General features: G+C 32.4%; 1 protein-coding gene across 1 annotated transcript; it reads right to left on the bottom strand.

Annotated features, from left to right (window-relative positions):
* Positions 1-699: 699 nt before the first annotated feature.
* Positions 700-6,533, bottom strand: LOC132184158 (zinc finger protein VAR3, chloroplastic). Its single transcript, XM_059597670.1, has 7 exons — positions 6,088-6,533; positions 4,729-4,846; positions 4,224-4,570; positions 2,744-2,860; positions 2,194-2,310; positions 1,305-1,403; positions 700-1,207 (listed from the first exon to the last, which is right to left on the bottom strand). The coding sequence occupies exons 1-7, from the start codon at positions 6,417-6,419 to the stop codon at positions 1,090-1,092; spliced, it is 1,248 nt and encodes a 415-aa protein (XP_059453653.1). The 5' UTR covers positions 6,420-6,533; the 3' UTR covers positions 700-1,089.
* Between the last annotated feature and the right edge of the window lie 8,059 nt (positions 6,534-14,592).

Below are 14,592 nucleotides of genomic sequence, written 5' to 3'. Positions count from 1 at the left end.
GATATGACCGATAAGCTATTTTAATTTTTAATTTTTTAGAATTTTATATTTATTATTGTAGTAGATCAATATAAAAAAAAAAAAAAAAAGTTTCAATATGGTATTTTAGCCAAAAATATACTCTAAAATAACTAATTTTTAATAAGTTATTTTAGGCTTTAGCCCAACAAAACGTATATGAACCTTCAAAACAATTAATTTTTTGTCCAATTAACAACTAGTAAAAACCCAATAAAAAGCCCACAAAAGCCCAAACCGATTTAACTGACCAATTAACCGATTACCGATATGATCAATAATTTTCGGTTAACACTTCTTATCGGTCGATAATCGGTTAAGATTTGCTTAACCGATAGCTTATCGGTTAACCGACCGATAAGTCCATTTAACCGGTCCTAACCGACCGATAACCAACCCTACTTGTCTTTCCAATTGAAGGACAATTTTAACATTGTAATAAGTCAAAATTCTATACATAAATAACATATGCAACTTTCCATCCCTCTTAATGTTAAATAAAGAACATCAATTAAAAGGAAATGGTAGTTCAAAGGCAAATGTCACAAATGGTATTTTTGGGGTATTTGTAAATAAGATGCCCACCAAGAGGGTAAATGTGACTTTCCCTTTCTATAATCTTATTTATTTATACTTCCTGAAAAATGGCATTTGCCATGCATGTCCAAGGCTTCTTCGGGCTAATTAAACCAGTGTTCATCATTTAAAAATCCCAAAATTTGCAGAAAAGTTCGCCCATATGAAACACTACAGATGCAATACTCACTTCATTCGCAAGCTATACATTACTCAGTAACACAGCAACCACCAAATCCTGCCTTCTCTCTCTCTCTCTCTCTTCCCCCAACCCTAAAACCCCAAAAGAAAAGAAGAAAAAGAAATTGCAGGACCAAATCCTTCCTATCATTGATTTTTCCAGGGCCAAAATCGTGTAGCTGTGGACGCCCAGGGAAACATCATAATGAACATAATTTAAAGAGGGTAAACAGTTCTACTTAATGTTGCTCTCTTTTTGGATTGGTACAATGACTTTAGCCATCTTCTGAAATTCGATTTGGCCATTTGGTAGAACTAGTATCGAGGCTGCTCCCATAACTGATCCTTGTACTCGGAAGCTACCGTTTCTTTGGGGCGTTCGCCGTTACACTTCAGGCATTCCATGTTCCTGCTGTAATTTAAGAAACCACATCTACAGAAACCAACCCTTGTCTTAATAAACTCTTCAGTTAACCTTTAAATTCAACATCACACATGAGAGAGAGAGAGAGAGAGAGAGAGAGACTCACGAGAGGCATTCCCAATCTCCTGGCCTTAGCTCTCTTTTAGGCCGTAGCTCTGGGCATCGCAAACACTTCCTATTGCTAGCGAAGTTCATGAAACCACACCTGCAGAAAGACGCTAATTCAGGAGGATAGAAGCAATTCACAAGTTAAAAATGTTGGTTGTAATACTAGAGAGATTAATCCTTATCAAGATTATAATCCAGGAACTAGATTGTGCTCAGTCCTCTAAACAGCTTTTGCTGTATCCCTAATAGAGAACAGCTTGATATTTTACGATTAGTTTTTCATCATGTCATTAAAAAAAATTAAGCACAATATGCTCACAAGAACAAAGTTTACTGAATATATTTTGATAAATGAAAACTGGATCACATGGTAGGTTGTGGGAAATTACTAAATTTAGGACTTTTCCCAGAGGAACCTCATGAGACTACAGTTGCCTGAAAAGTTTTTTAAAGAAACAACTAGCATTGTTATCCCAAATTTCATCTTTCACAAGCATAGACAATGAAATTTGTTCCAGCACAAATACATACAAACTGTGAGATTAAAAAAAAAAAAAAAAGAAAAAGGAAAAAAGAAAAGAAGAGCAAAAACCATTATATCATATATTGGTTAGCACTCTTTGCAGCAAATGATCAAATCAAAATAGATCCCAGCCCTGACCCTGCACCTCCCAAAATACGGAAGAAAAGCAGCCACATAAGGAAAATACATGTTTACCACAACGATCAAACGAATAGCTATTAATAGGGTATAACTACAATAAATCTATAATAACAAGAATGATAAAGCCAACTTACAGTGAATAGACTGCATCTTAGTTTACATTGACCAATCAACAATATTTAAAATGATTCTGATTGCAGGACAAGAAGAATAGGAAACATACTGTGGGCAGGTCCAATCACCCTTTTTCATTTCAGCCTCATCTACACTAACCCTCTTTGGCCCCTCAGCTTTGCACTTTAGGCAACGTATATTTCTAGAAAAATTCATGAAATTGCATCTGTAATAAATCCAAGGGCATCAGTCAGAACGAATGAACATATGTAACACGTGGGACAAAACATCTCCTGACAGCATGAGAAAAAGAAAGGAAGATTTGGGGCACTAGCCCATCATCGGTACCACTGTCAGTAACATATCAAATATGGAAAAGTAAAGTTCCACAAATGACTATCCCAAACTAGATAAATTAAACATTAAATGGCACACCCATCAATTACAGGCTAATGGAAAAACTTATGTAATACTGCATCTGCTAACATCCATTGGCATATAGTAGACAAAGAAAGCATTCATTGACTAGGAAAAGAAAAGTGGAAGTATGAAAACATAGTGTTAAGCCTGATTCAAATTACTGCCAAAAGTGAGTTCAGCAACTTAAAAAGGATTTATTATGAATTATTACATGCAACTGAAAGCAAGGATGGACTTACTCAGGACAGGTCCAATCTCCTTTTTTCATTTCAACATCACCTGCACCAACTCCTTTGTGGCCATCTTCATTGCATTTCCGGCACCGTACATTTCTAGCAAAGTTCATAAAATTGCATCTGCAACAAAATGGCAAGGGCATCAGCTCATGGACTATAAATTTTTTTTTTGATAAGTAATGGACTATAAAATTAAACATGACAGGTTCCAAAAGCAAGGAATAGATTATTACCAGCACTGCAGTGTTAAACAGAATCAGATTTAGGGATGCATGGACATGCAAATGGGATCAAAAAGGTCTGGTGCTGTTAAGAGTCTTTGATCAAGACCAATGCAGAGATAGAGAATGCGTATGTGTGTATGTGTGCAAGTGCGCTCAGGACCCTCCAGGTATTTCTGTTTTCACAAACAAAATTTATAATTGCAGATGTAGTGGTAGGAAAATACAGGATATGTTAACTAAAGATATCAGCTAGCTGTCTTTATAGTGGATACAGATTTGATTGGGAAATGGATGAGTTCCTAAAGATTAAGGTTCTTCTTCTTCTTTTTTTTTTTTGTTGCTAAGTTCATGGTTTTACATAATTTCATGTAATTACCCTCTATTGAGGGTAATTACATAATTTCATAGGTTTTAATGAGGCAAAATTGGAATAGAGGACATCAAAATCCCACGTGAGACGCATGTAGGATGATTTCCGTCCAATTAGACGGAAATTAGTAATAGAGGGTTTGAATTGAAAATTTTTGAAACATTAGGGGGGTACATTGCCAATTTTAAACAATGGGGTTTGAATCGAAAACCCCCTGAAACTTCAGGAGGGTAAAGTGAATTTAACCATTTTTTAAAGTAACTGAAATTTCAATAAGCGTAAAGGCACAACTCTGATACATAGGAAGTATACAAGAAAGACACCTAGTTAGAAGGGGAAAAAGATCAAGAAAATCATGAAAATCAAGCACATTAGGAAAGTCTAAAGAGTCGTCCAAAAGGACTTTAGTTCCACCACCGTCCTCTTGAGGTCTTCAAAATATATACATATACAAGCCAAGTTGAGTTTATACGATTTTGTCTCGTCTAATAGATGATCCTAAATTTCTATTCAAGCTCGGTTTATTTACAGCCTAAGAGATAACTGCCCTTAACCCTTGATCCTTTCAATTCCCACTTAAAGGTCGAATTTCATCCTAGTTCTCTAGTAAATACTTCAATATATGCAGCCATTTCTACTTCAAAAGCATACATTCTCCTGGTCTCCCCTTTTTGCAGTCGCTTTGTGCAACAATCAAATGTTATTGCTATCTCTTATTGAATTTAACTGTCATAGGTAATTATGATTTTTGGTTTCTCTTTAGGATTTAATTACTTTGGCTCCCTCAATTGCAGAGGATCCTCCTAACAACTAAGCAAAAAGCAGAAAATCAAGTTAAAACAGATTACACAAACAAATACACAACTAAGCAACTTTAAATGCGACTTACTTAGGACACATCCAATCCCCTCTCTTCATTTCAACATCTTGAGACAGTTTATCATCCACAAATTTTATATGGTCTTCCTTTCGCTTGGGTCCTTTGACAGCAGGCTTTGGAAGTACCGGATCTGGGGATGTTTCACTCAGTGCAATCAACTCAGAAAACAGTTTTCTTGCAGATGATTCAATCATATCTCTACCAGGAGGCTTCTCTCCTCCTGAAATAAGAAGTGGATCTAGAGCATAGAAAAGCAGTATACGCACTATATCCACAGTTCGGGCAGCTGCATCATTTTCCTTCAAAATCACATAAGCTCTATCACAGGATCCCCGCAGAGAGCAAGTACTACAAACCTGAACATAAGTGAACCTGTCAGATGCTTCAGCAATGAAATGGCCTCTCAAACATAAAAATAAAATAAAAGGGAAAAAAAATAATTAGCCCTCTTCAATACAGCATAATCAGTTGCTTTTTCTGATTAATATATGTTATAAATCAAGTGATAACATACATCGCCTTCATCCAATCGCACATAGGCTCTCAACCGTTTTGCTGAATTAACAGCTTTCCGTAAAAGATTAGGACATCCGCCCTCAACAACTGTTTGAATATCCTCAGTAGACAATGATCTGCACAAGCAGAGAAGTAACATCAATTATTCTTTAGTTTTGGTAAGTGAGGTAACACCAATTTTTTTTCTTTTGTTTTAATAAGTGAAGTAACATCAATTTTTTTTTTTATAAGTAGTTCATGGAAAGAGCGCAAGGGGTCCAACCAAGTACATGGAGAGTATATAAGAGAAAACACTCAGCACTTCATGGAAGTTGCAAGTAATGAAACCAAAGAGCAAGCTGAGGTCAGGGTTGAGGACTGCCTTTATGTGACTAAGAGCTTAACCTTGGGAGCAATTTGTGGCCAAGCTATATTAATATTTCTTTACCAATGGAATTTCAATTTCTCTTGACTCTTGAGAATTTTGGCATGGTCACATAGATTTTTTTCTTCTTCCTCTATTCTTTTTTCTCTCACTATTATTTTTTTCTTTCTCTAAATTTCTGCCACTATTAAACATTCTGCTCGTTTTAATAGACACCCCCACAATAGATCATAATCAGGCCCATTCAAAACCATAGTTCAACATCTAAAATTCTAGTTTAAAATTCTAACAATCTTCCCTTACATAGACAGAAATTATTTTATACCGCTTTCCCTTATTTTTGATAAACAATCGAATTGCTTTCCTATATGAGATACAGAAGGTGAAACTTTAAAGATCTACAAGGCTGCACCAACATATCCTCTAAAATATCCAATAAATTAAAGCTTAAATGTTGATATTTATCAAACCCTTCCTGTAGCCTTTATTTACATCGTGGAATGAACCCACAAACAATCAGCTGCACTGTTTACCTAGTCTTACCACCAAAAATAGATATGATTTTTGAGAGCTCAATGAAACAAAGTACAAAAAAAATACAATTATATTCTCACTGCTCATATTTAAGGGAAAAGAAGATTATCTTTAAACTTTGAGGGAAAGAAAAAAAAAATCACTTTCACTAATCAAAATAGACTTAGCTCACAATTAAAGAAAAATTTCAGCTTTTCCCGGTCCATATAATGAAACCTCCAATTCTACTACTCTACATTTATTTTCTGTATTCACGTATCCATAACAACGAAACAGAGCAACAATCATATGCCTAATAAAAATCAAGGAAAATAGGTTCTTGATTGTGTTTGCTAATACACTATTCAGAAGATACAAAAGCTCAACCAAGTCAGAGCATTTTAAGAAAAAAATAGAAACGAAGACTCAAGTTTTCTCAGCAACATTTGCTCAAGAAACAAACAAAGGAAACGGACGTACTTGAAGACATCGTAGCGGTCACGCGCGAAGCTGAAGCAAGCGTCCTTGACGAGGTTCATGTCATTGTAAGTGCTCTCCGCATCACCCTCATGGTTGGCCTCGGGCGCGGATTCGACAAAGTAACCCTTGCTCTTCAAGCGGTCGACGAAGCTCACCCATTCGGGCCACGGGTGCGCGGCGCATAGGGTTTCTGCGGCGTCGGCGGTGAGCGTATCGACCGCAGCGGAAGAACTGTAGCGGAGGAACCGTAGGGGTTTAGGAGAGAAGGGTTTGGGGAAGAGAAGCGGGGAGATTGGTGTCGGTGAACGGAGGAACTGTAAGAATTTCGACATTTTTCTGAAGAGTTGGGAGAGAAGAGAGAGAGAGAGAGAGAGGTGTGCGAAGCTCGGTTATGGGAGCATGGAGGGTAGGGGTTTGTGGACTTGGGAAAAGAGTCCAATGGTAGGGTTTATCTGTAACGCATATATTTGTTTATCCAAAAATCAAATATTAAGGAAAATAGAATATCACGAAGACATGCTAATTCATGGGCGCTAAAAAAAAAAAAAGTTATGAAAAGATTTCTCAAAATACAATAAGCATCTAATATTTTTATTTTTTTCAAATAGAAATGTTAGAACATTCTTGATAGAGTAACCAAATGGTACTTTTATCTAAAATGACTAATTAAATTTGTGAAAAAAATTCACATTAGATTAGCCAAAAAAAAAGGAAAATAGATATTTGATTGGATTAGCAAAAAAAAAAAAAAAACAGTACTTTTCAAGGGAGTCATTTTATTTTTTATTATTTCTCTCACCTGTTTTCTCTTTTTTCCAAAATTTTTCCCACTTTTCAGGAGATCATTATGAGAATATTCTTTCACAATTTTTAATAAAAAGATATTTCATAAATATGATTCACATTACTAGCTATGATTTTCACACTTACCTGGCAAATACGACATTTGAAAAATATAACCGTTTCAAAAATATTATAGTTATAAAAATGATTATTTGAAAAATAATAATCGTTGAAAAATTATTGTGTAAACAAATTACCATTAAAAAAATAAAGAGTGAAATACAAATTTTAGAAAAGAAATAAAGATAGAATCAATAAAGAGCAAAAATATATATATATTTAAATGATATAGATAAAAATATAGTTAATTGAATGTAGGAGGCCTTTAAAAATTCATTAACTAAACTATATAAAGTGAGTTTTGATGAGCTATTTTGCATAAAAATTTGGCTCATTCATTAAGAATGCTTATATCTATAATTTTATGCAAAATTGCTAATCAAAACTCTTTTTTATTTTTTTGAAATCCTATTTTTATTAATTTAACTAATTACTTTTCAAGACTTACATTCAACCGCTTATCTAAACTCATTATCTGTTTTATTAAAATAATCATTTTTTAAAATTATTTATTTATTTATTTTAATTAAAAATTCATTTCTACCAAAAATACGAGGCGTATCCTCATCCGCCAAAGCAAACATGTTAAGACAAATGATATTTAGTATACTGTCATACAGCTGCTATGTTATTAGGATGACGTGATAGTAAAAAATAGATATTGAATTTTTTCTTTCTTACAACGTTTTTTTTTTATTCAAAGTTTGAATTTTACTTACATGACATCTCAATTGTATAACAATTATATAGGAGTTTACTAAATATCTTTATTCAAAGATCAAACGTCACACATTCTCAAATCAAATCAAATCAACCCCTTTTCTCACTTGCCAAATGCTTTTCAATTGCTCAAACTCAAAAGCAAGCCATAAATGAAAACCTTCAATGAAAATCCCTCAATCCATAAATGAAGAATTAGGATTCTCTCAAGTTCATTTTAACTGGATAATATTCAGTTAATTATATTGTAGGATATTTTTGTTTCCTCAAAAAGTGAAAAGACAAAAATTTCTCTCAAATATTATTAACTGGATATTATCCAATTCAAATGAATTGGAGAGGATCATGTTCCATAAATGAAAATATTATCAAAAAAAAAAAAGAAGAGGGAGAAACAGAGGACAAGAAGAAGGTGAAGGGCAAGAACTTCATTATATCTTACTATATTTGTCACATAACTTGATTATGTGCCAATAAAAATGAGTCATTGAATTAACACTGTCGCGTCATCCAAGTTATTTTAAAATATTTTTTAAAAGAAAGTGGGATTTATATATATATATATATATATATATATAAGATGTGAAAATTATTTTAAAATGAGTTGTTTGTTCCGAAAAGTATTTTAAAAAGTGCCCTATGTTTTAAATTGTTGTTTTGATAAGAGTGTATATTTTAGAGGGTAAGGTTTATTTTTAGTTTTAATTTTTTTTTTATATGACATAAATGTGAACTATTTTTGTGTTTTTATGAGTGTTTAATGTTTGAATTTTTTGTTAATATTTTTATTTTTAGAAGAAAAAACAAAAGACAAAATACAAGAATTTTAACAAGGATCAACATTTTTTTAAAAAACCAAAAAAGGTGTCTTCAAATCGTTACTAAACTAGAAGTCTAGACTCTATATGTTTAGTTTATCTAGTAGTTCTTATTTATTTTTTCTTTTTTGGGAAAAATCCTCTTTACCCCTTAAATTTCAGGTATTTTTCAATTTAAATCCCAAAGTTTAAAAATTGGCAATATACCCCCTAATGTTTCAAAAAAATTTAATTTAAACCTTTCGTTACTAATTTCCGTTAAATTGGACAGAAATTTTTAAAAATAAAATTAAAGCCTGAGGGTAATTACGTAATTTCATAGATTTTTGTCCAATTTGACAAAAATTAGTAATTGAATGTTTAAATTGAAAATTTTTGAAACATTAGGGGGGTACATTGCCAATTTTTAAACTTTGAGATTTAAATTGAAAAACCCATGAAACTTCAGGGGGTAAAGGGAATTTTTTCCTTTTTTTAAAATATATATATATATATATATATTGTACCATCCATGGAATTGTTAGTTTTGCCAATGTAATAGCTCACAATCTAACGCAAATGATTTTTGTAAAAAAATGTTTTCTTTTGTCATCCTTCCCAATGTGATATGGCTTATTATTGGGTTCACAACATCATTCTTTCCAAGTCCTTAATTGTCGTCTCGCTTGCTCGCATGAAGTATGAACACTAGATTTAAAAGAGAAATGTTACCTATGTTTCTAAGTGTTTACTCTTAATTCGTAAGGAAGCACTTTCTGAATAAAAATTATCATTAAGTTTAAAATTTATGATAATTCATTCAAATTTTAATAATAATTTTCACTGTAACAATAATTAGTGCTTATTTAAAAGTATGTGTAGCATTTCTTGATTTAAAATGCACCACGCCAATTTCTGGGTACTTCAACAGTCATGGATTTTTTATTTTTTATTTTTTTTGAGCTTCTCTTTGAAAAATAGCACAAACATTGGAGAGTAGCTGCACTTCACTTTTATCAATATTCGCCCTCTTGGGTTATCATTTTCAAGCTTCAGACTAACCAATAATTGACACACTACTACGTTTCATACGCGAAATGACTATTTCATTAAAAAAAAAAAAGAACAATCATTAATAAGAATGGAAGAATATATACCAAAATAGACTTGGTGTGAAAGTATACATATACTCTAACACTTAAAAAAAAATCATTCCTATGACCCACGAGAGAATGACTATTTCATTCTATGTTTTTCATTTATGATAAAAGTTATTCATTTTTTTTAATAGAAAAGTTATTCAGCGTACCAAACGTTATCCAAAGAGTCTGCTTGGGATTGCATTAGGAAGCTTAAAAAAATACTTTCAATACCTAAAAAGTTGTACCAAACAAAAAACTGATTTTTTTGACAAAAAAGTCAGAAAGCACTCATCTAACTTTTTTGCTCTAAAAATGACAAAAAAAAAAAAAAAGCTTAAAAATAAAGATTTTTCTAAAAGTTCTTTTAGGCTTTAAAAACTCAATTCATCAACTCAATTTCAAACATGCTCTATATTCTCATCAACCTGTTTTTTCAAAAATCACAAGAAAGTCTTCATTTGAATGATAATATGGAAGACATTTGCAATACCCCTCCCCTCTTCCCTTCTCTAATTATATCTTTTTATTGTTTGTAAAATTTATGGGTTTTAATCACATCAGATAGAAAAAAAGATTTCCAAGAAAAGAGCTTTAAGAAAGCATATCATAAATATAATAATTCAAAATGTTTTAGTGCCTACAAAATGCACTTATTGAACATAAAAGGATCTTCAACAACATCCCCTATGTCTAGTCATTCTGTCCTCCTAGCACATTCTTGATGACATCTATGGAAAAATAAAAAATAATAATAATAATAATAAAATTGCTTTGGCATAAATAATTTTTTTGAGAACTTTACATTAAATCTAAGCTTTACATTAAGAGTTGACTCAAACGTGGACCAAAAAAAAATGAGTTAACTCAAACTTAAGTTAGAATATCTTGCCTTTTCCCCTTTTATGATCTTTCTCAGTTGGCTTTGGATGGATTTCTTTTTCCATCATGAGAAAAAGGAAGGAGAAGTGTTTTGGTTTGTGTTGCTTTTATAACCCATTGTTTCTCTTTTTAAAATTGTGTGTTATTTTAGGGGAGTTAAGTTGTTAACCTTAAGGGGGAGTTGTATGTTTACTTACATTGCCTATAATGTTTGTGGGATGTAGTCTTTTGTCTGTATTATAACAACTATTATAATCCAAATATTATATGAAATAATGTTATCTCTGCATCTACACATTGTTATGACTCAAAAGAAACTTAAATATGTAAATATAGCAATAACACTAAGGTCTCGTTTGGTTCGCGAATTGGATATTTTATTAGGAAAATGAATAGCTATTACTAGGAATAGACGAAAGTGGAATAAAATAATTATTCATATTCCTTAGTTTGGTAACAACATATGTACTCTATTTAGAGTTGAACTAAAATTACCAAAAACCTCACATTTTTTTTTTTTAAAAAAAAAAAGAAGCTAAAAAACCTAGAATTGCAAGCGGTGGCCGGCCACCCCTGTAATTCTAGGCTTTCCCTTCTTTTTTTCTTTTTTTTCTTTTTTTTTTTTAAGTAAAAACAAAGTTAAGGGTTAAAAGAAACTTTTGAAAAAATTGATTTTTTTTTTAAAAAAAAAAAGTTGTCAATTCCCCCTTTTTTTTTTTTTTTTTTGGTAGAAGAATAACTATTCCTATGTATAAGGGATTAGTGATTCTCATGGGAATAACTATTTTTATGAATAAATCCTTACCAAACAAAAGAATGACTATTCCACAAACCAAACATGCTCTAATTTTTATCTATACCATGTCCAAGATCCCACAAACTTTCTGACCCAAAAAAAGGAGTTGGGGTCTCCTTTATTACTATTCATCACAATTTCCCAAAAAAATCAACATCAAAACATTCTAACTTTTTCACTTTTTTATATCACATCATTCATTTTTTATTATTATTCAAATAAAAAAATAACTACAAAACAAAACTTTTTTCACTTTTTCACTTTTTATACTAAACATTCTTACTTTTATTTCTCATCAATCTACATCAACTACAATGCCTAAGCCAACTCCTTTACCAAACATCAGACAAGCTTAACTTATGATTTGACAACGAGGAGCATAGGAACATGCATGTCCTAATGTTGGGGAGAATAAAATAAATAATGCTAAAGAACCTTTTATTGTTATCGTAAAAATACATAGAAGTAAGAAAAGTCTTCTTTTAGTGTATCTGATAAAAATTGATAAGCATAAATTACAACATAAGGATTCTTGTTTGTGAGAGCACACATTAATGTCTATGAAGAGAATATATATATATATAATCTCTTACCAAACCTTGGAGTTCATTGACAACATCTCAATTCTTCTTAATTTTATCATCAAAGCAGTCGAATAAACAAGTTCCAACATGGACGTCAGGAGCTTGCAATTTTGGGAAGCATTCTTCTATGCACTTTTTACCAAGATCATAAATTTCAGCATCAGTTTCTTTTCGGTGATTATACAAGCATTGAAAAAAGTTACGTGTAATATGCTCAGCAAACCTTAGGCTTCCATATTTATATTTTGTAATGCAATATTCAAGTCTAGTTTCGAGGCAATCATACGATGACTTTTCAGCATAACTAACAACAGGTTCAGAAGGATGAAGATGGCGGATGGGATGTGAAGGGGCATGGAGAAAATGAGGGGTAAGGTAATTTGCTTGCATTGCAAGTACCGTGAGGATAATCAACTTCATCATCAGCACTATAAGTTTTCTCAGACATTTCATGGCCATCGATTGTTTCTCGCTCTATAAGCTTTTCTTATTTGCAAGTTAAATGCATAAATGATTTATTGGGATTGAACCTCTAGTCATAATCGATATCTATTGAGACAAAATCTCTAGTCAGCATCGCTATTGAATAGCTTGATTCCATTGAAAAAAAAATGTTTTTAGCTTGTTTATTGGTTTATTCATTAAATTGTGGCTTTTGGAAATATGATTATATTCTAATTAATTAACATTTGATCCAAGTTATGTCTTTTGAATAGGGACATAGGACTTTACAAAAGTTGTTACGCAATTAATTAGTGATTATTGACACAACAGAACCAAGGGTAAGAGAAAACCATAACCACTATTTCGTGTTATTTAAGTTTACTTTTCATTAATAAGATGTTTACTATAGAAGTATAGATCAAGCTGGAAAATGAGCATGTGACTTTTTGAGGACACAAGATTGTAGGGCAAGATGACCTGTTTTCTAGACTGACACAATATACCCAACACGTGAAATATTTAAATGAAATAGAGAGTGAAATTGACAGAGTCAAGGTTCGATCACAGGACCTTTAGCTCTGATATCATGTTAAATCACCTATTATCCCAAAAGTTTAAGCTGATAGGAATAGATAAATTTAATCATTTAATTATTATTTTAACATCATGGACACTTAACCATTTCGTGGTGCCTAATATTTGTAGTTAAAAATGACAGTACAGGTAATCGGGCTTCAAAAATCGAAGATATGGACTCGGCTTTTGGATCTGTTTCTCTTGGTTCGGGTCACCCACTCAATTTACCCACCATCCAGACATCCACCACACCAATAACTCATATTCATATGGATTCTTCTTCAACTTTATATAAAGTTCAAAAATAAAAATAAAAAGAGAGGAAAATTAATAAAAATGGGCATTGGCTTTGCTCTTGATCCTCACTTTGAACATTGTTATAGCTTGTTCTTGTTTTTATGATGACCAGGTAAAAAGTCATTCATCTCTGAATTCAAATTATGTTTTTTTTTTTAAAAAAAAAAAATGAAAATTAAGTTAAAACCATAATTGTGTTTTGCACGTACTCAACAGTTTGTCCAACATGCTCTTCAACTTTCCAGAACCTCGATGTATAAAGAGTTTTCTTGTTTATGTTAAGAATTTTGTCGTTGTGATCAATAAATTCGAGATAAACATACATAAATTCTAATAGTATCATAATGTCGTCCATTCAAAGAAAGTAAAAAAGAAAACGTACATGTACCTTTCTCAAACTACTATCTCATTATCAATGTCTCTCTCTTCTCTTCTTACCAATCAATTTTACTCACAAACTACCCACAAAATATCAATGTCCCCCTTATGGAAAAAAATACCCTTCATAATTTATTTATTTTTAGATAAAAAAAAAAAACCAAAAAAGTAAAAGTATAAAAAAGGTTAATAACTTTTTTGGTATTTGGGTTTTAACGTTTTTATTTACCCCCCTAGGTTTTAAAACATGAAACATGACAAATCTCGTACCTTACATATGGGAAAAGACGGAATCACTATCTCTGTTAGTTTCCGTCAGTCCCCCATTAACGAAAGTCCACGTGTCACTTTCATAATACGCCACGTGTCCTAAAAAATAAAAATAATAAAATAAACTAAACCTAAAAATTTAAAAAAAAAAAAAAAAATTGAGGTCCCCATCTTCCACGCCTGAAACCAATATGCAACCCAGCAACCCATCATCGCCCCCACGCAACCCATTGCCATCCATCCTCGCAACCCATCTTCCACGCAACCCATCTTCGCAACCCACAGTGTCTGTCTCCATCGAACTAGTTACGAGAGATCTGTCTCATGTCATGGCATGGAAAGAAAATAGTCAATGCCGCAGATCGTTTGCGAATGCTAATGTGCTTCAAATAGTAGAAAGAGAAAAAGCTCATCATTGATCCGAAAATGCAAAAGTATCATCTCTGTAGCCTATTACTTATTCTCTTCCTTGCGTGGGATATCTTAACTAGGGTAATCAAGGCAAAATAACTCTTTGGACAATTCCCCCATTCCATTCAAAGCTGCTATTCCAACATCAAGTTAGAGCACCAGCTCTTCGTCTTCATCTAAGAAGGCATTAGACATGGGCAAGAGCCCTTTGAGCAGCAATCCTTGATCGAAATGAAGGAAGAAAGCAAATGATCGATTAGGGGTGGCTGGAATTTTTTTTCTTTCTTTTTTTGGACTTCAGGGCCAAG

Source organism: Corylus avellana, chromosome ca6, assembly GCF_901000735.1.
Source record: "Corylus avellana chromosome ca6, CavTom2PMs-1.0".
Taxonomy (NCBI): Eukaryota; Viridiplantae; Streptophyta; class Magnoliopsida; order Fagales; family Betulaceae; genus Corylus; species Corylus avellana.
This window is presented reverse-complemented; position numbering and strand designations above follow the sequence as displayed.

Excerpts from the sequence above, each read along its gene's own strand:
- LOC132184158 (XM_059597670.1), bottom strand. The coding sequence starts at position 6,419 with ATGTCGAAATTCTTACAGTTCCTCCGTTCACCGACACCAATCTCCCCG. Across the intron at positions 2,861-4,223 it reads GGGGATTGGATGTGTCCTAA|ATGCAATTTTATGAACTTTG; the intron begins GTAAGTCGCATT and ends ATTTTGTTGCAG. Across the intron at positions 2,311-2,743 it reads GGAGATTGGACCTGTCCTGA|ATGCAATTTCATGAATTTTT; the intron begins GTAAGTCCATCC and ends GATTTATTACAG.